General features: G+C 46.8%; 1 protein-coding gene across 2 annotated transcripts in view; it reads right to left on the bottom strand.

The window, feature by feature from the left end:
• CEP89 (centrosomal protein 89) overlaps positions 1-21,520 on the bottom strand; it is a 1,308,678-nt gene that overhangs the window by 1,209,136 nt on the left and 78,022 nt on the right. For both annotated transcript variants that reach the window (XM_086945134.1, XM_086945133.1), the window contains exons 3-4: positions 9,514-9,672; positions 7,422-7,581 (exon numbers count right to left, since the gene is read on the bottom strand). In XM_086945134.1, coding sequence (XP_086801260.1) covers positions 7,422-7,581; positions 9,514-9,672 — 319 coding nt within the window. The remainder of the gene's footprint in view (positions 1-7,421; positions 7,582-9,513; positions 9,673-21,520) is intronic.

Below are 21,520 nucleotides of genomic sequence, written 5' to 3' on the forward strand. Positions count from 1 at the left end.
AGTGCCTTAAACTTTCCAACCACCTCGGTGACAAGTTAATAGGCCGCTCTGTATGCTCAGGTGAAGCTTCAGGTGACACCTGCACAATATTCAGCTCTGCGGAGGACTTCGAAGCTCTCGACGCTGCACTGTGTTCAGAGACCAATGAACCAGACGGGGTCCGCTGTCTGGGCACCAACTGTCTGTCATCTGGCACCTGCCCTGAGGACGAGCCCGAATGAGCCACCACAGAAGAGTCCTGGTGCACTATCCCTTGCCCCGCTGCAGATCCGTTGTCTTGTTGATCATGCGGGGAACCTTCCACTCCAGGTTCGGGACTTATTTCTGACCTCGACAAAGACCTAATTGAGGTCCGAGAGGCTGGTCTTGATAGTCTCGACTCCGACCTATGCACAGGTGGGGGAGACCTAGACACTCCATGCTTCGAGCCCGAAGCATGCTTCGACGTCGACTTACGTCGCGATGGAGACCATGACCTTCTCTTTTTAGGTCTCGACGTCGAATCCCTCGACGTCATCTCTCTCGACGTCGATCTTTTCCTCGACGACGTATGTCTCCCTCTCGACGTCGACCGATGACTCTTCCTCGACGTCGACCCTTTATCCTTCGACGTCGACCCTTTATCCTTCGACGTCGAACCTTTTTCCTTCGACGGCGAACCTTTTTCCTTCGACGTCGACACTCGATCCTTCGACGTCGGACATCTCCTGTCCCTCGACGTCGACCTCATACGATCCTTCGACGTCGAGCGTTGCACTCCCGACGTCGTCCTCACTGCAATCGACACCAATTGCCTCGACGTCGACAAGGATTTCGACGGCGACTGCCTCACCGGCGATGTCCTTGACGTCGATGGAGCTCTCTTCGACGTCGACGGTGATCTTCTTGACGTCGAGCCCACCTTTTTCGACGGTGACGCTCCCTGGAGTCGATGCTTCTTAGTTCTACCTTCAGGAGACGCTGATCTTCGACGTTTGGGCTGAGAAGAAGGCCTGGCAGATGATAATAGGCCTTTAGAACTCTTCTCACCACGGTTTTCTCTCTCCAGAAGGCCCAGCAACCTCATTTTCTCTCTTTCCTTTAAAGTTCTATTTGAAAGATTGAGGCAGTGATAACACTCTTCCACCTTATGAGAAGCTGGAAGACACACCACACAAACAGAGTGTGGGTCAGTTTTCGACATCTTCTTCCCACAGGAAGGACATTTGTAAAATAAAGGTGGCATTCTGACTAAAAAACACCAACAGCTTAGTCAGAAAAGGGTAACAACCCACCACCAAAGATATATTTTGTCAAGAAAAGGCAAGAAAAACCAATTTCTGACAGAAAATACTTCAAAAGAGCAGAGCTCAAGTTCCAGGTTCCTCACAGAACAAGCCGGAAAAAAGAACTGACCTAACTGTCACCTGTGGGGCATGATGGGAACAGAGTTCTCCTGGAGGCCTTAAAGGCAAAGTGTGCAGATTCTCTGGGGCCTTAAAGGCAGGGTGCCAGTCTGATTTTCTGTACACAGACATTTTTTCATATGCAGCCCTTTTAGGCTAATAACTGTTTACTACAGGTTCTTTGATGAAAATAAAAGGTTTTTCATGGCTATGAAATGCATTTTAGGCTCATGCCTGTTTATTGCATTTATATACAGCATATTTTCATGCTTCAGAACGTGTAAGGTTTGGTTTGATTAGCCTATGTGTTAAGGTTAGGCTGCATATGTTGGTTATTATACATGTATATGTGTATAATTACTTAGTACTTTGTACTTTTGGTTATATTTACACATATATATGTATATTGTTTATGTGTTCCGGGTCCCCGCTCATGGGCGGAGATAATTCAGTGCTTATGACTATTAATGAGTATCCCCTGGAAGAGAATGGGCACTTCCGATTGCTTTTGGAGGCAAAGAGATCCAAATATGGTGTGCCCCACATCCGAAAAATGTGTTCCACCACTGATTGATCCAACTCTCATTCGTGGCAAGACTTCACAGTCCTGCTCAGTGTGTCCGTTAGAGGTTTGTGAATTCCCGGCAAATGTTCCACCTTTATCGTGATGTTGTCAGACAGCAGCCATTCCCAAATGCTTTGAGCTTTCTTGAGACAGTATGTTTGAACAGGTACCTCCTTGCTTGTTTAAGTAATGCATGCAAGTGGTGTTGTCGGTTCTGATGAGAACTGCTGACCCTTGAAGCCTTGGGAGAAAGGACTGAAACGCCAGGAAAATGGCTCAAAGCTCTAAGAAACTGATATGCATTTTTGCCATTGCAGCTGACCACTTTCCTCGTATGCAAAGATCTTGGAGGTGTGTGCCCCACCCTTCTAGGGAGGCATCTGTAGTGAGGATGAACACCGGCACAGAAGAAAGAAAAGTGAGCCCGATTGAGACATTGTTGGAGCGCATCCACCAAAGCAGTGCTTCCCGCATAATTGAAGTTATTCTCACTATGTCGTCGAACGACCTTGAGATTTGTAGCCATTGACTGTCTAGCTCCTCCTGGATCGGTCTCATCCTTAGAAGGGTGTGAGGTACTAACAGAATGGCTGAGGATAGTATTCCCAGGAATGATTTGATGATTCTCACAGAAGCGGACTCTCTTTTTTGGAGGTCTGATGCCTGAGAAATCAGACGCGATTGCCTTTCTGTGGACAAGAATGCCTTGTCTTGGATAGTATCCAAGACTGCTCCTAGAAATTGAATCTTTTGAGAAGGACAAAGAGCTGATTTCTGAATGTTGAGGGTCAGCCCCAGAGTTTGAAATAGTTGAAGGCTTATGGACGTTGCTCGAGAAGCCTGCTGAAAAGAAGGAGCCTTTATTAGCCAATCGTCCAGATAAAGAAAAAGTTGTATTCCTTCCAGTCTGAGGTGAGCTGCCACCGGGGCCAGGAATTTCATAAAGACTCTTGGTGCAGAACGTAGGCCAAAGGGGAAGACTTTGAATTGAAAATGAGCACCTGCCACAGTAAAACGAAGGAATTTTCGATGTTTGGGGTGAATGGGGATGTTGAAGTAGGCATTCTGGAGATCCAATGTTGTCATTAAATCTGCATAGTCCTGAAGCTGAAGGATTTCTTGAATTGTGACCATGCAAAAGGATTTCTTTGAAGATATTTGTTCAGCTTTCTTAAATCCAGGATAGTCCTCCATTCCCCTGACTTTTTCTTTATTAGAAAAAAGTGGGAATAAAAACATTTCCCCACCTGGGAGCGGCGGACTCTTTCTATCGCTCCTTTGGAGAGCATGTTTTTTGCTTCCATCCTGAGAAGAGCAAGATGTAGAGGACGATTCTTTAAAGGCGGGTGGAGAGGAGGGATAGTGACAAATTCCAGGGTATGCCTAAATTTGAGAATGTCAAAGACCCACCTGTCTGTGGTTAACCTTTTCCAATTGTTGAAGTGTCTAGATACATTTGGAATCCTGTAAACGAGTTGTGGCAGAGCTGCTGCAGGTGCTAAGAAGTCGTCACTCTTTTCTAGCAGAATCTCTGCCTTGAGTCTGTCGTCTTCTATTCTGCTGTCTTTAAGCAGCAGCTGAAGGGTTTCTGTTGGACTGCTGCTGTTGATAGTTATATCTTCCCTGATTACCATGGTATTGGTATCTCTGAAAGCCACCACGAAAGGAATACGATCCTCTGCTTCTAGAACCCCGAAAAGGAGTCTTTCTATATTGCAAGGTGCCAAGGGCTCTGAAGTTTCAGTATCTTTTTGATGTCTTGCAGAGCCTCATCTATATGTTTTCGAATAACATATCCCCATCAAACGGCATGTCCAAAATCTTCGTTTGGACTTCGAGGCGAAAGGTAGTAGATTTAAACCATCCTTGACGTCTGAGGACTGCTGCTCCAGCCAATAGACGAAAACCCAAGGAGGCAAGATCCATAGAAATATCAATTATTTCAGACACAGCCCTCTGTCCTTCAAGGAGAATCTTCCTTGCTTCTTGTCATCAGGTAAGTATTCAAGATATGGGGCAATGTCCGACCATAGCTGGCGGTCATATCTCCCTAGAATCGCCAGAAAGTTTGTAGCACGACCTGAAGCATCCGCCATGGTGGTGAAACTCTTACCAATGTCATCAAGGCGCCTCCCATCCTTATCTGGCGATGCCGTCACAGGATTCCGAGACTTACGTTGAGCAGCCTGTGAAATCACGGAATCTGGTCTAGGATGTCCGGATAGGCAAGCTGGAGCATTATCTGGTGCTTTGTATTTCTTATTGATTCAGGGAAGAATCGTAGGCACTGAAAATGATCAATTATGGGGATGGACGGATGGACCTCCTACCCTGGTCCTTAAAATCATAAAGAAAACAATATATTTGCTTCACAAATACCGGAAGATGAAACCGGGTTGCTGACCTCTCCATAATCGCATGAAAACCTCCAATATCTTCAGGAGGGGAATCCACTGCCTGAGGAACTGGTGAAGATGGCATAGAAATCAGGTATTCATCCCATTCATCCACAGTAGTAGGTGAATTTGGTAATTCCCCATCTTCTGCAACAGTATCATCATCATCATCCTGGACTAAATTTTGCAGAGGTAAAATCTCCTATTGTCCTATCTCTCTCCTGAGCATGGCAAAAATTAGCTGTATCGAAGGTCATGGCCTGCTCCATCCGGCCCAATTGGGCTTCACAGCCACGTACAGCACCAAGACAGCACTGGTCGAAGTCACAGAAGCCATTCGGGAATGTATTGATTCTGGCAGCAGGGCAGCTTTGATTTTGCTGGACTTATCTGCAGCATTTGACACTGTGCGGCACTCACTGCTTCTGGCCCGCCTCTCGGATATTAGAATATAAGGGTTGGCCTGAAAATGACTGAAGTCTTTTCTAGATGGCAGAACTCGAAAAGTTTGGCTCCCCCCATTTTCTTCCTCCTCCCAGATTGTGACCACAGGAGTGCAGTAAGGGTCTACCTTGAGCACCCTTCTTTTTAATATATACATCACTCCCCTGGTCCAGTTGGCTGAGGAGCTTGGAGCTAAGACTGTAGCTTATGCGGATGACACACAGCTCCTTTTTACTTGGAAGAAGGGCGATTCCTCCACCTCTCTAACCAAAACCTGTCTGACGGCCATCTTCCAATGGCTCTCCTCAGCACAATTAAAGTGCAATGAGGATAAGTCTGAGATCCTTCTCTTTGGGAGCTTTCCTCCCCATTTCAGGTAATCCCTCTGGCCGGTGGAATATCCCAGGCCCACTTCCGTGGGCCTTTCCACCAAAAACCTAAGGATATGGTTTGAAGAGAATCTACTCTTCTCCACTCAGATAATGAAGGTTCCTGGGCAGTGCTTTGGCACACTGAAATCGCAGCGGAAATTTTTACCACTTCTCCCTAGGCCAGCCAGGGAAACGGTTACCCGGGCATTGATTCTTCCATGCATTGACTATGCCAATGCCCTGTATGTAGGCCTTCCTGGATACCTTTTGAACAGGCTGCAGGTTGTCCAAAATGCAGCCGCTAGGACCCTTCTTACTATCCCTTTAAGAACCAGCATAAGGCAACAATTACGGGATCTCCATTGGTTACCTGCGATACAAAGAGTCAAGTTCAAAGCCCTCGTCCTGACTCACTCAGCCCTGTACGGACATGGTCTGGCCTATTTGAATAAGCGCTTCAGGTTTTACGTTCCAGCAAGACAGCTGTGTTCTGCGACCCAGCTTCATGCTCATGTCCCGCGTTTTCGCCTCAAAAGAATTGGAGGAAGATCTCTTGCCTCTACAGCAGCCTCTGCTTGGAATCTGTTTCCCCTGGATCTTCGCAGTATCCAGGTCTCAAAACTCTTCAGGAAAAGCCGTAAGACTCTTCTTTTCATCTAGCTTCTCTTTTTTTTCACTCCCCACTGGATTGCGCCAGGACACTGAGTAGATGCGCGGGTTATAAATTACTGTAACATAACATACCATTTATGCCTTTCAGAATCAGGAAAATAATCCAGTCCAGTACTCACTGGATGATAGTATAGAATATGAACGCTGTGGAATAGAAGGGCCTTGACAATACTATTATGTGTAAAAGGAGAATTGTGTTCTAAAACAACTCCCCAAGAGCAGTCAAATGCCTAATGCTCCAGGTGTAACGATTTATGTCCGATATTACCATTATACAATATACAATATACATTTTTCCACTGTGTAGAAAGTTCACACGTCATTGGATCAATAATGCCAATGTTAGGGCAACTACATAACCCAGGTACAAATCATTTCACTTTGAGTTCCAAGACACAAACACCAATCTCTTCTGATGCTTATTATTAGCCTAGAACTAAAAGTTATCGTTCTGTTGAATATGCCTTTTTTACTCCAACATGGCTGACTTTTTAAACAACTCCAGCAACTTTTTAAACTCCAGCACCTGCTTAACCTGGTAATGATATATTATGCCACCGACATGATCCACATCCATGCTCACTTAACAAGAGGGGCCACCCAAAGTCATTTTGGAATTTTCGAACTGCACGATAGGACTGCATTTACAGACCACACATACTGAGCTAGTGAGGACAGCCCACATTGACTCTCCAATTTCCCTCCCATAGTAGTTACAATTTTTCCACCAATACATGTAAGCAGCTAACCACCCACAACCATCCTACATAACTGGAACTTGTAACCAGAATGCTATATTAACTTTTTTCTCCTGTATATTGTTAAGCACAGCCACACACATAATTTCTGAACAATTTTGAAGTTACATTACAAAATGACATTTCTCCATAAATATCATCTATAGAATACAGAGTTGAAGCATGTTTCCATTACAGACATATTTTTTTAAACCATTGTGTAATTAGCCAGCATAAGAGTGACTCACCATTACTTATGCCTCTTTGAAATCTCTCTTTTCTCCTCCTCTATAGAGTTTATTCACGGAATCATGTTTGAAATAATTTGCATACGGTATGACTTTTCCATATTTTACCTCATTTAATATAGTTATGCTATAAACTACTTCTTCCTCATTTTCTATACATGACGCAATATATTCCTAAATCAATTTCTGACTTGAGAACACCCGTGGCTGACAATAGTGCCTCAGGGTGAGGGCAGAAACAGGAGTCGGCTCATACTACTTCACTATAAACAAGATCTGACCTGGAAGGTTTTGTGACATAGCAATAACTATCTCTGCACAGCATTATAAGTTTACTCGAAATATTTCTATATAATTCTCATGGAGGGTATCTGATATTGTTTTGTGAAATTTTAGTGCTGTATCACTTTTACGCGATACTATTGCACTGTATCTAGTTTTAGGGATTTTGGAATCCATGAACCTGAACAGTTTGGATTGCAAGTTGATGTACTGCTGCAAGTTGTTGTACTGCTCTTTACAAAATGTCAAATGAAATACGGAAATGAAAATCATAAAATACAAATAACATTAATGATGACTTTCAAAAGTCACAATACATACCGATAGTCCTTTGTTTATGACCGCATAAACAGCCATAGGTGAAGAACCTCTCTCAGTATCTGAGGGTTTCTCCTCAGTGTCTTCATTAGGAAAATCTTCATCTGAGAAATAGGATGATGGTGAATGGCCTCTCTGTGAACTGAGATCCCCCCAGCGATTCCTGTAATGAAATATATTCAGTAGAACGTACATCGGACTTCAAAACAATAAAAGAATGGCAAACGTTGACACATTACCAAAAGTAAAAGACAAGCATGTTTATCACTGGGAAGTGAGAGGTCACAGAATACATATACATTTAAAACACAAGTAGATTTAACATCTATGCTGAATGTAATTATATTATACAATGTAACCATGTGTTCCAGCTAATGTAGGCTCACATAAGGTAAATGAAGGGTTATTTAGGTTCTTTTATACTATGCAGTAAATCAAGATGATTTTAAATGCATATGTCAGTAAAGAGGTTTAGTAAGAAAACCATGGCTAAGCATGCAACAGCAGCAACGAGCTGAAGAATTTGAATACTATGGGGCCGATTCCGGTCGGAAGGGCTCTGAACGATATTCGGAGCCCTTCCGACCGCATCGGAATGAGCCAGCCGGATTCCTTTCAGACGAGCCGTTCTGTTGGGCTCGGTAGGAATGGAATACGACTCGGATTTCCGGATGGCTTACGACGGGTCCCGTCTGCCATCTGGAAATCCTTCAGTACTCTCCCGGTCGCCACTTTACGACCGAGGGAGTACAATGGCAGTTTTTCACTGCCTTTTCGTGCCGGAAACACCGGCACGAAAAGGCAGTTGGAAACGGTCGTTGGGGGCCCCCCAAATGGCGGCCTGGGGGCACCTACGGTGCCCTTCTATTGATCCCTGCACCCGGTGGCAGGCACCTTGGGGTGCCGGCCACAGGGTGCAGGGATGAACTGCACCCCTGCTTTACACAATGCAGGCATGCATTCAGCTCGGAATGCATGCTCTCATTGTGAAGCATACGAATGCGACCGAACAGGGTTCGGTCGCATCGTACTTGCGGGGCCGTAACCGATGACAGCAGGTCAGTCGGTTACGGCTCCTGACCGATGTCGGACAGACCGGAGTCCGTCCGACATCGGAATCGGCCCCTATATAGTCACCAACAGCAGCAGGTTCCCTGACTCCTTCTATTTCAGGAGACAGTCTCAGCAATTCTTGTCTTGTTTGGAGGGAAATGTGAATTCAAATTAGTTAGGATCCTCTAGAACCTAACATTTAGAAAGTCATGAATACGTGTGCTTGAGGGCAGGGGACATTAGATAATAGCTGGAAATTAAATGTCTACTGGTAGGAGGACCATGGAAGAAATATGGTGCTCTCCAGAACGCAGCCAACCTCATCTCTCAAATTAGTACCTTATTTATTAAGTGTGAAATGATAATTACCAAGGTTCTTACAGAGTGACTGCCATGTCAAAACAACTGAATGTAATGTAAAAACAAAGTGGTTTAATATGACCAAACCATTTATGTAAGTCTCAACTAAATGCCATGAGCCGCACTCGGAAACAGAGTTGTAATGGACAACAAAAGTAGATGTGCTGTTAGTGTTGACCCAAATCGAAGTAGATTACTTCCTCAATTGCAAAGGCAAACATTTGTGAATCTAGAACAAGGAAGGTATGTGTACCCTTAAATCAAAAACAGAGGTTTTAGACCTGTGGCGAAGCCAGGCTTGCAAATAGAGATATCACTAGATGGTACAACTGAGTTGCATCGAAAGATATTCTGAACTATCTTAAACAATATATTCATGAATCATATAATAAAATCTAAAAACATAAATGAGGCTGTAGGCAGCCACGAAAGAGCCTTGTTTAATGAATACTTAAGAGTATTCTTTACTGGAGCTCTAGGTTCCATATGGGTATTTGCAATGGACTCTAAAAAATGCCTTTCCGAAGATAATGAATTTCAGATTGCAATGACTTCTACTGGATGACTCTGAATGTGGGTAGAGCAGCACAGATATGGGTAGGTGAGGGCAAAGGAGAGTGTTGTTATTTACCGTAGTAACAAATTAGCAACACTTAAACGCTAACTTAAAATTGTGTAGTACCCCAGTCCAATCTCAGCTCTTGTAGCATAAGGTTCAATTAAACTTTCTTGCTTCACATCAGAGCTATCGCTTTCAGAATATGATCGTGCTCGAGGTTGCGGCATTGCTACTGTGCGCCCAGTTAATGAGGTCATCAAGATGGCAGCTGCCAATGCAGACCTGGAAGAGAGAAAAAAAAAATCAAAACGCATGTATACATTTTTATGTCCACACATGAAACATGTAAATGAGAATAAACATCACTGCGGAATCCCTTGATTTTTTGCTCTTTTTTGGGTTTAGTTACCTGCCAGCTGCACATCGCTGATGGTCAGCAGATGTACAGTTTTCGTATAATCAAAAAGAAGGAATGAACCAAACAAAATAACAAGTCTTTTACAGAACACTGGATATGAGATAAGAAATGCTTAGCTGACCACATTTCAATGAAAATACCTCTTTGGCTTTCCTAGTCTTTTCTAGGCCAATGCTCCATAGGTAAACATTTCATTTATTCATTTCCTCTGTTACCTAATACCGGTTTAAAATGATATTTCTGCCACTGATCCAGGTAATATCTGCAGCAGCTACCTAAAATAGAGATGGTGTGTCCGTGGTTTCCTTCACCCACTTAATGTCAAACAAATGCACATTTTTCCATTGCTGCCATTATTGTGATTGTGTAATCCTCTTTGATTGCCTCTCATTCTCTTGGTGTAGTGCACAACCATGTCAATTTAAATTCTTTAACAAGAAGGTTTGCTCCTTCTGCAGATACTCAGCCAACAAAATCCAATTTGGAGCTTGCTGTTCTTGCTTGGCGAATTGTGTTGCTTTCTGTTCTGTTGTTTGTGTTGCTTTCTGTTCTGTTGTTTCGATATGTTAGTAAGACGTGGCACATCTTAAATAGATTGTAGTGTTCTCTGCTAACTTTCACATCTGAAAATTTCTCCAACTAGCCCTTGTAGTTTATTTTATTCACGATTATTCTGCTCTTTTATCCCACAAACAATCCCATGCTACCATCTCTTGCAACGACTAAATATCGTATTTCACATGAGTTACTCCATTTTCTTCACCCATATTTTTTGGTTTTTAAATCTACAAACATAAGCTTGACTTTACAAGGTTGGGCAACACTAATTCCCTCAAATATTGACATATTTGGGCTAATGTAGAACAAATTTAACAATTTTTTTTTACCAATGGAAGATTGATGAGAGCAGACAGCTTGCTAAATAAAGCTGTGTTGCATAAGATGAGTTTCTCTACTTAACTGCCTATAAACCCTATTGAGAGAAAGCAAGAAGCAAAATATTGTAAGCAAATTCAGCTGGAAGAAGAATTCTCAAAGTTCTCTGGTTAGTTCTAACAGGAGTAGAAACCATGTTGGTGCAGGCAAAGAGATTTGGACTACACACAGGTGGCATGAACTGTTGAAATGTTACTGTGCCGGTCTATAGCCCTGATGTCTAATGTAAAAGTCTCTGTATGAAATCGGGACACTTCCTGTTCTGACATTTGTGACTGCTTATAAAGTTTCTGTTCTTGCTAGAAACACTGCTTTTTTTTACTGCGTTTTTCTCTTAAATGAGACACAAATTGTTACAGATGCTAAACACACACGACTTTTGATACAGGGTCTTTATCTGTTGCATGCTTTTCAGTGCATTTTTATTAACCAACATTTGTCATATTCTTCCTGCTGGACGGTTCTGCCTTCTGTTTGTTGTAGCTTTTAGATAGCAATAATTTGTTTAGATGATGCCTGCATAACTGGCTATATAAGAATAAAGTTGTCATTCTAGAAGTGTCGACCTCATTGTAATTGCTCACTTTGACTGCTTGAGGATGACCACTCAGAATTGCTTAAACAGCAATCTGTTCAGCAAATCTAATTAACGGCCATCAACCAATTAGAAAGGGTCTATGTAATTAGCCATTCAGTAGTGCCCAGTCCCAGCCCACCCATTCCAAACAGGCCATGATGGAATGGATGGTCTAGCAGTTTCTTAGGGGTTATGTCCTGCTGCAAGGTACTGCGGTTATTTTTTGTTGGCCACTGGTGTTTTTTTTATAAATAAATTTTAATTGATTTAACAAAAAGCACCAGCCAATCATCACGACACCATGATAACAAAGAAATATAGGCAAGGGTCTGTGTAGCCCATTTAACACGGATGGACAAATTCAAAACGATATACATTTGAACATTCCCGGCGAGACTAAACCATTGCTCCCAACCACTTCCCCCCGACCCTTCAGTATTTCTTAGGATTCTTGGGACAGCCACGCGCCTCATACATGATCTTTTCCTGCGTGGCGCACCAGTCGACCCCAGTCTGCCACCGCCCAAAGTTGGGGGGTTCAGGGCATTTCCAGCAGGCCGCTATATCCCTTTTTGCCACTACCATTGCTGTAGTATAAAACAATTTCTAATTTCTAGACCCGTCCAGTCCATCAGTGATGCCTAGAATCATGTGTTTTGGATCGTGTGGCATTTCGCACCCCAGTACTTTGGTGAGTTCCTCATCAATGTCCCCCCAGAACCGCACTAAGCATGGACAGGCCCATACCACATGCAAAAAGTCCACTGGTTCGTGGCCGCATCTAGCACAGGCAGGGGTCGGGCGAAGTCCTGTGCGATGAAGGCGCGCAGGGGTCAGGTAGGCAGCATGTAAAAAACATAGCTGTACCATGCACAGTTTGGCAGAGGCGGTGACTGTCCTGGGGGCCATAAGGGCGTCATGTCAGTCTTCTTCCTCCAGGGTGCCCACCCAGTCCTCCCATTGAACCTGTAGCCGATAGAAAGATGTTGGGGTGTTGTTGATCAGTGTTCGGTAGATGCAAGAGATGCACCCCTTCCCCAGGTCCCCCAGCATAATCTGTGCCTCAGGAGGGCTATGGTCAGGAAGCTGTGTACCGGTTGTGAGGTACACTTGAAGAGCATGGCGCAGCTGTAGGTATCTGGAAAACTGTGACTGGTGCAGGGAGTGTCTAGTTTGAAGGTCTTGGAAGGAGCGCATGTGATCGCCCACCCATACATCTCCCAGTTGAGAAATACCTATAAGGTTCCAGGACCGGAAACCCTGCAGCCCATTGACCTCCCTGAGCCAACTGCCCTGCCACAGGGGCGTGCACTGGGTCAATGTGTGTTTCCACGTAGTGTGTCGCAGCACGACTCGCCAGGCCAGCAGCATGGAACGCGTCACTTTTGGCAATCCGGACCGGATAGGCTCCCCATACAGCATCGACTGAACTCTGGTCAATCCCAGCTCACTTAGCTCCAGCCTGTATGCCGTATCAGACCAGCCGCCATTAAACCACTTGTGCATAGATAGCAGACGCATGGCCAAGTAGTATAGATATAAATGGGTCATCTCTAGGCCCACATCGAAGGTAGGGATCCTGCAGACAATCAAAGCCAGGCGGGCCCTCCCTTTCCCCCAGAGGAACTTAGAGGCCAAGCTATCAAGGTCCAAAACCAGGCCCTCTGGAAGTTGAGGGGGGTAAGTTAGAAATGGGATTTCTGGTTGACTAAGGCTTGCGCCAAAGCCAGGCAGAAACCACCACTCTAGTCAGGGCAAGGGAGTCACACGCCAAGATAACCCCTGCTCACCCGCTTGGTAGCTTGGCACGAGCAGTCAGGCTTATCCCGGAGGCAATGTGTAAAGCGTTTGCGCGCGCACCCAGCAACAACACCCAAACTCCACACAAGGTTATATATAAAATAGTCTTTGTATTATACCAAAACACATTAGATAATAAACACACAATTTACACTGTGCCAACTGGCACTGGGCAGTATTTACAGGGGATTATATACACAGGACAGGCTAGGGACATCAGACGCACCACAGGGGGCGGAGCCAGTATTGGGGAGGGAAAGCCCAGCCCTATTCAGGTCCCAGGTGCACTCCTCCCACCCATCTGGATGTAAATCTCTCAATTCACCACCGGCGCAGACCGATCCTGACTCCTGGAGCCAGGCACACCAGCCAGCTCCAGCCAATCGCAAGCCAGACAGTCAATTCACATTTATTACACAGACATGCCAACTTCTAGAGGTGGCACTTCCACACCAGACACATTAAATCTACGCACATCATCGCGCAGCATTTAATCTCACGAGTTCGCACATAGGTAGGTAGGTAGGTAGGTAGGTAGGTATACTTATATAGCGCAACCTGTCACCCAAAGGGCATCCTGGCGCTTGCTTAGGGAACCCGTCCTGGTATTCCCCTGTGAGAGGCCCCGGCAGGGTATCCACAAGGTGAAAGCCAGGCATCCCGCCGCGAGGGGCCGTTGTGGAGATTAAGCAAGCTATTGCCCAGAGTCGCAGAGCGTGAACCCGTGAGTCGAGAAGGCACCGGAGCGAGAATTATCGAGACCGTGGAATTTTTAGCCCAAGACCCGCCGAGGCGGGGAATTGAACCCTGGTCCAGGGCCGATCTCAGCTTCCGGGTGTGCCGCCTCTAACCCCTGAGCCACACTTCTCCACATACCAAACTCGAGCCTGCACTCTCCATGAATCAGGAACTACCATGGACACACATTCCCCATGCATTCCTATGGTAGGGCAGGCCAATCTCACCACACGCACTCAGAGTGCGCACGCACTTTACACTGGGATACAGTGTTAAAGTGCGCAGAAGCCAAAAACAACCAACACCAAGTAACATATCAAAGCAAAAAAGTTTAGGGGTGAACCTGCCTGAAGGGCCTAGTCCAACAAGGGGGGGTGTTTTGAAGCATGTAAAGGAACCTGGGGAGAATCATAATTTTAAAGAGTGCGACTCTCCCCATGGAGTTCAGGGGCAATATTTGCCATTTCTGGGGGTCTGCCTTAGCCCTCTTCACTAGGGGAGTAACATTAAGAGCCCAGCTGAGTTCAGGGAGTAAAGTCACCCATATCGCCAGATATTTAAATGATTGGCGGCGGAGCGGTATGTTGGACTGCCAATCAAAACATTCTCTAGACATACGGAGAGGGACCAGGACCGACTTATCGGGGTTGAGCCGGAGGCCGGAGGCCTTTTCAAAGGACTGGAGGATCTGGAAGCAGTGAGGGCCCGACCGCTGCCAACGGGTGTTTAAGTGAAACACATGAATAGGAGTATGTTAACTTTTGTTAATTTGCTATAACGGTCTACTTTCTACCCAATATGGCAGAATATTTCTATACTGTAGTTCGTAACATACAAATGGTCATGGAAACATTCAGGTAGAAATGTCCTTTTCTAACAGTAAATGTGGTCACATCTGGTGCCCTTGGGTGAAAAAACACTAGATATAATACTTAAATAGATGGAGAAATAAATTCTGTGCAAAATATTTGAATATGCTCAAAACATATCCATACACTAGGTGATGACATTTGCATACATGGTCGTTTGTGTGCAGTAAACCGTATTTCGGTGTAAATGTAATGGTCATTTCAATTGATAATGTGTTGTCTGTAATGGCAGTGCACTGCCACACCATGCATACTCCACACTACACTATTCCAGTCCAGGCCCTGTCACTATATGCCACGCCATTCCATTCAAAGCCACTCCCCTACACAACATGTCACTCCAACCTATGCCACTCACTCCACGACACAACATAACATTACTCTATACGTCCCTCCACTCCACACCACACCACACACCACTTACCCCACTCCATTCTACCCCACTTCAATATATCCCACTTCACTCCAATGCACTCCATTTCGCTACCATCTACCCCAAACTGCTCAACTCCAATTCACCCCACTCTACCCGATCTACCCAAATCCACTCTACCCCAATCTACTCCAATCTACCCCAGACCACTCCATCTAACCAAATCAACCCCACTGTGCTCCAATCTACCCTAGTCTACCCCTCTCCAATCCACCCCACTGAAATATACCTCAATCTAACCCGCTTCCCTCCAATCTACTCAATTCCACTCTAGTGTACCCCACTCCACTCCAATTTACCCCAGTACATTCTAATTTACAGCACTGCAATCTAGCCAACTCCTCTTCACTCCAATCTGCCCAAATCCACTCCAATCTACCCCACTCTTCTAATCCAACCCAAAACAACCACATTCCTCAAAACTAGCCTCTCTACCCCAGCCCACTCCACCCCATTTACCCTACTCAAATCTACCCCATCCTTACCCTCACCCCACTCTTACCCCACTCCAATCTAACCCACCCATATCCACCACAATCTACCCCACTCCAATATACTCCACTCCTCACTACCCCCACTCCTCAAAACTACCCCCACTCCACCTCAATCTACCACGCCAGCTTACCCCATTTCACTCTTACTCCACTCCAAACGACCCCACTACACTCCAACGTACCCCACTCCCTCTCCAATCTATCCCACTCTTATCCACCCAATCTATCCCACTCCACCTAATCTACCCCACAACACTACACTCTCCGCTAATCTATCTCACTCCAATCCAATCTCAACTTCACTCCAATCTATTCACCTCCACTACACCCCACACCAATCCACCCAATCTACCCCACTCCACTGTACCCCAATTTACCACACTACATTCCACGTTATGCCACCTACCCTACCCCACTACACTTCACTCTAATCTACCACACGCCACTCAAATCTACCCCACTCCAGTACAATCTAACTCACTCGACACCACTTGGCCTCATTCCACCGCACTCCAATCTACCAAACCCCAATTACCCTACTCCAATTTACCCCACCCAATTTGCCCGCTCCAATCTATTCCACTTCACTCCACCCCGATCTAACCCAACTTCATTACATTCTACACTACTATAATGCACCTAATTTACCCCACTTCAATCTACCCCATACCACTCTTTTTCCCAATCCATCCCCGCTACACTCCAATCTACCCCATATATCCCACTTCAACCTACCCCACTCAAATCTACCCCACTCCACCCACTTCAATCTACCATGCTAATCTATCCAACTCCCCCGCTCTAATCTACCTTGCTCAAATCTACCTCTCCCCAACCTACCAGGCTCCAATCTACCCCAATCCACCCCACTACATTCTACCCCACTGGTGCGGAGGAACCCACCGAAAGACAAGGCGGAGACCAAAGTGGTGGTACGCTGTTGGGCCAGATACTGGAGATGAGTGGGCGCCGAGATCCCCAACTCCCCGGACTTGCCCATAACAATGCTCTTGCTGCCTACCGCAGGGAAAGCATTGGATGGGGCTAGAAGACTGGGAAAGGTAGGTCAAAAAAGTAATCAGGCCTGCACCAAGACTCAGTAATGCTCCCCTTTAGGTTTAAATCTTTTTATTTGAAATCTGCACCTGGAAAACAAGGTAGTCAATGCAAATTTTACATAGCCCTCATCAATCATAAACTTGGCAAGGATTATGGGAATCCACAGCTGAGTGAGTATAGTAGTCCAAACTTTTCCCAACCCAAAGCTAGATGGAAAGACATGATGTAGAACATGATGCCAACCAGGCGAAAAGGAAAGCGTGGCAGCTCGGTGTGAAAGTGAGTGTCAATCTCGTCTAGTACTTGCGTCCAATATGGCTGTACCAAGGGGCAGTCCCACAAGATGTGCAGTAGCGTGCCAAGGTGCCCACAACCGCTCCAGCAGCTTTTATCTTTGCTACGGTCCATCTCGCCTATTCGTTCCGGGGTGTAGTACCAGTATGTGGTGATCTTAGTTAGCGTCTCTGTAAGTCCGGTGTGGTATGCTGAGTGTCATGCCCTGTAATAAAATCTAGTTACTGATCAATACTGGGTATGGGTTCCCAAGCAGCAAGGCCAAACCCTGCCTTAACTAGTATTACAAAACTAAACGCCAATGCTGCCATGTAATTTCAAACCACTTATTCCATTCCGTGCATATGAACAAAACTATATGCAAGAAAGAATCTTATCTAGATAAGATTCTTTCTTGCATATAGTTTTGTTCATATGCACGGAATGGAATAAGTGGTTTGAAATTACATGGCAGCATTGGCGTTTAGTTTTGTAATACTGTAATAAAATCTGGTCCCATTCTTTGTGGCTCAGGGTCCTGCCCAACTCTCGCTCCCAGCGTTCCCTGCCCGGGTTATAGAGGTGGGTTGGTTGCGGTTGAATGAATTTGTAAAGATCAGATATTAATTTAATATCTATGGTGTGGGATAGGAGCCATCTCTCATATGGCTGAAGGCGCCTGTCTGCCATTTCCTTCACCTGTGGTTGGAGTGCCCAGTGGCGGACCTGAAGATAGCGCATCCGCTCCGTCTCAGGGAAGTTGTATTCCTGCCTGAAGAGCGGTAAGGAGAGCACGCCCTCCGGGCTGTAGATGTGACATAGGCAGCGACATCCCGCTGATCGCCAATGGGCGTAAACTCCCTTGGCCATGCCCGGGGTGAATTCCGGGTTATCTACCAGAGGCGTGAGCGGCGAAGGGAAGGTGGTAAGATCATGTGTAGTGTTAGTGGCATCCCATACTTGTAGTGGTACCCTTGTGATGAATGAGGCGTAGAGGTTAGCCGGGCGGGCGGCTTTGTTAAGGAATGAGATCTCCTGAAGCGGGCGCCCCGCCACGGTCTGGTCCTGGAACAGCCAGTGTTTTTGCGGACTCCCATTTGCTCCATTCCACCAGGTAGCGTAGCGTAGCTGCCTGGAAGTATTTAAGTAGATCTGGTATTCCCAGTCCCCCTGCCTCGGGAGCCAAAGTAGTCAGTGCCCTCCTCATTCTCGGCTTCCGACCCTGCCAGATAAAACCGGCGAGGTCAGTCTGTGTTTGTCGTATCCATCCCGCGGGAGGCCGGAGCGGAAGGGCTCGGAAAAGATACAGAATTTGGGGTAAGATGGTCATTTTGACCGCTGCTATCCTGCCCAGCCAAGAGAGGGGAAGATTTCTCCAACGGCCCAGTTCTTCGCGAATTTTCTTCTGAAGCGCACTATAGTTGACCGCCGTCATTGTGGGTAGTGTGAGGGTCAGCTGGATCCCCAGATAAGGCACCGCGTCTGTCGGCCACTGGATGGAAAAAAGGGACCGCAGGTATGTCTTGGTGGGGGGTCTCGGAGATAGGTCGACGGCCATAGATTTCTCAGTATTCATTTTAAAACCGGCAACCGTCGCGAAGGCGTCCAGTTCTGCCATGCATGCCGGCAGGGCTGTCTGTGGGCTGTTAAGTGTGAGTAAGACGTCGTCTACATAAAGGCTAATGGTGTGTGTGTGTAGCCCCCGAACTTTATTCCCGTCGCTGTTTCATTTTGGCGTATCTTCTGAGCAAAGGGCTCCATATATAAAGCAAATAGCAGAGGCGATAGTGGGCATCCCTGCCTTGTGCCCCTCTCGATGTCGAAGCTCTGTGAGCTATAGCCGTATACTCGGACCACCGCCTTAGGAGCTCTATAACAGTTAAAAATGAAAGTGCCGAATTTCTCTCCGATGCCAATCTTCTTCAAAACCATTTCTAGATATGGCCAGTGGACCCGGTCGAAAGCTTTCTCGGCGTCCTCCGCAAGCATCATATGCTCCCCGGGAGTTCGGGAGGTTTTTTCTACCAGGTGTGTGACCCTCTTGGTGTGATCTACTGTTTGGCGGTTCGGGATGAATCCCGCTTGGTCCGGGTCTATAAGTCCTGGTAGGTGGGGGCCCAGTCGTGCCGCCAGGATACTCGTGTACAGTTTGAGGTCTACGTTTAGTAGCGAGATGGGCCTGTATGAGCCACACTTGGTTCGGTCTTTCCCAGGTTTTGGTATGACTGAGAGGGACGCACGCAGAAGGTCAGAGGGAATAGCACCGGGTTCCGAGAAAGTATTAAACAGCTGGGTGAGGATCGGGGCTAGAGTTGTGCAAAAGGACTTGTAAAAAAGGGCCGTAAAGCCATCCGGCCCCGGGGCCTTCCCTGGTTTGAGTTTGGAGATGGCAGAAATCACCTCCTCGATGCGGATATCCCTTTCTAGGTGTTCCGCCTGGGAGGGCTCTAGGGAGGGTTGTGTGACCAAGTCCAGATAGGTCGCCGCCGCCTGGATGTCTAGAGGGTCACTAGTATAAAGTGCTGCATAGAATTTCCGAAAAGTTGCTGCGATCTCTGCGTCCTCCGTGGCCATAGACCCGTCTGGACGAGAGAGTTCTTTCACTACCTGCTGTTGGCACATGGTACGGAGCCTACTTGCCAACAGTCGGCCACATCTATCCCCTCCCGTGTAGAAGGCATGTCGCAGCCGCAAGGCTGCGTATTCTGCCCGGTCCATATCTAGCGCTGATAGGAGATGTCTAGTCAGTTTAAGTTGTTTCCGTATTCTCGGAGCCCCCGTTCGTTGGTGGATGCGCTCGAGCTCCCGCACCTTCTGTGTAAGTTCGTCCCGTTTGTGTTGTCTGTCTTTATTCTCTGCTGAGGAGATGGCTATAAATTCCCCTCGTAGTACTGCCTTGAAGGCCGCCCATTGTGTGGCCCGCGTTGTGTCGTCGTTGGCGTTGTGTAACTGATAGTCTTGGATAACGCCCTGAATACGTTTCATAACGTCTTTTCTATGCAGAAGAGTGTCCCGCAGTCGCCAGACCCTAGGGGGGGATCGAGGCAGGCGGTAAAGCAAGGGTGGTGGTAACCGGCGCATGGTCTGACAATGAAAGTACCCCTATCTCCGTTGAGGTGGACATAGCGCAAACTGGGCTTGAAGCCAAGAGGTGGTCCAGTCTTGCATATGTTTTGTGTGCGTTCGAATAGTAAGAGTATTCTCTGTCGTGTGGGTGTGTGCGGCGCCAGAGGTCGTGGAGATCGAGTTCTACTAGTCGGTCTGTGCAGTTGGTGGAGAACGCACCGGTCTGAGGAGTACGTTGTGCTGACCTATCTAGTGCCGTGTCGAACACCATGTTGAGGTTCCCCCCCCCCTAATATTATGTGTCTGTCTGGTGTATCAATGACGTCAGTGAGGGCAGAGTGCAGAAAGCGTTCTTGGCCGTCGTTAGGACTGTAGATGGACCCAATTGTAAATACTAGACCACCCAGGGCAAAGCGATAGGCCAACAGTCTTCCCTTTTGTTCTGCACTTTTATGTAGGACCTCCCCTTTAAATGTCCGTGCCACTAAGATCGCTACTACTGCTTTCTTGTTGGGGCCCGAAGAGAAGAGCTGGGTCGGAAACTTCCGGGAGCGGAGTCGATGACAATCCCGGGCCATTAGATGAGTTTCTTGTAGCAAACAAATGTCTGCGTGGGAGTTTTCTAGTAGGAACAAAATGGCACGTCATTTGACAGGATTGTTTAGCCCTCGTACATTCAGGGTTAGGATCTTAAGGGTTGTAGGCGGCATGATGAACGTTGGAGACAGACCTGCTAATTCCCATCCCTGGGGAAATGCTGAGTGTTGACATGAGGCCTCGGCTATTCTGATTAGGACAGAGCACTGGACAGCCCACCCTCTCTCCCACCCTTCCCCGGCCAACCCCCCCGCCTTCCCCCAACTTCAACCATTCCCCCCCCCCAAACCCCCATCCCCACCCCCCAAACCCCCCCAGAACAATCCTGCATAAAACCGCTACTCATAGTCTCGGGCCTATCAGGACAGTGTTCAGGTCCGTAGAGAGTCATTTTAGTGAGTAACGTGGCAGCTGCTGACTCTGCGGCTTCCCCGCCCATCCCCCCAAGTATAGCTATGGTAGAAGAAGCACATTCCCCTTTATCAACATCTTACAGTTCGGTCGCTGTGTTGTCCACCACCTCCTGAGCAGCTGTGGTGGGGTCAGGCCTCGGGAGAGATCTGGGTGACCGCCACCGTCGCACGGTCTGCCACCCACCTCCGGAGTGTCGTGTAGGTCCGTCCTGTGATCTACCAGGTGAGGCTTCTCTCGATCCACCTTCTTCTGGTATTTCAATGCCCAACAACGTACAGGTGTCTTGGAGAGATCTAAGTTGATGCAGTGAACCCTTCCATTTGAAAATAAGGCGGAATGGATGGCCCCAGGAGTATGGCACTCCGTTGTCTCTTAGAAAGTTTGTGGCAATTCTGAAGGCCTTACGTTTCTGCAGGGTTATGGCCGAGAGATCCTGGAAGAGGGCCACAGTGTCCC

This window comes from Lissotriton vulgaris, chromosome 12 (genome assembly GCF_964263255.1).
Source record: "Lissotriton vulgaris chromosome 12, aLisVul1.2, whole genome shotgun sequence".
In the NCBI taxonomy this organism is placed as follows: Eukaryota; Metazoa; Chordata; class Amphibia; order Caudata; family Salamandridae; genus Lissotriton; species Lissotriton vulgaris.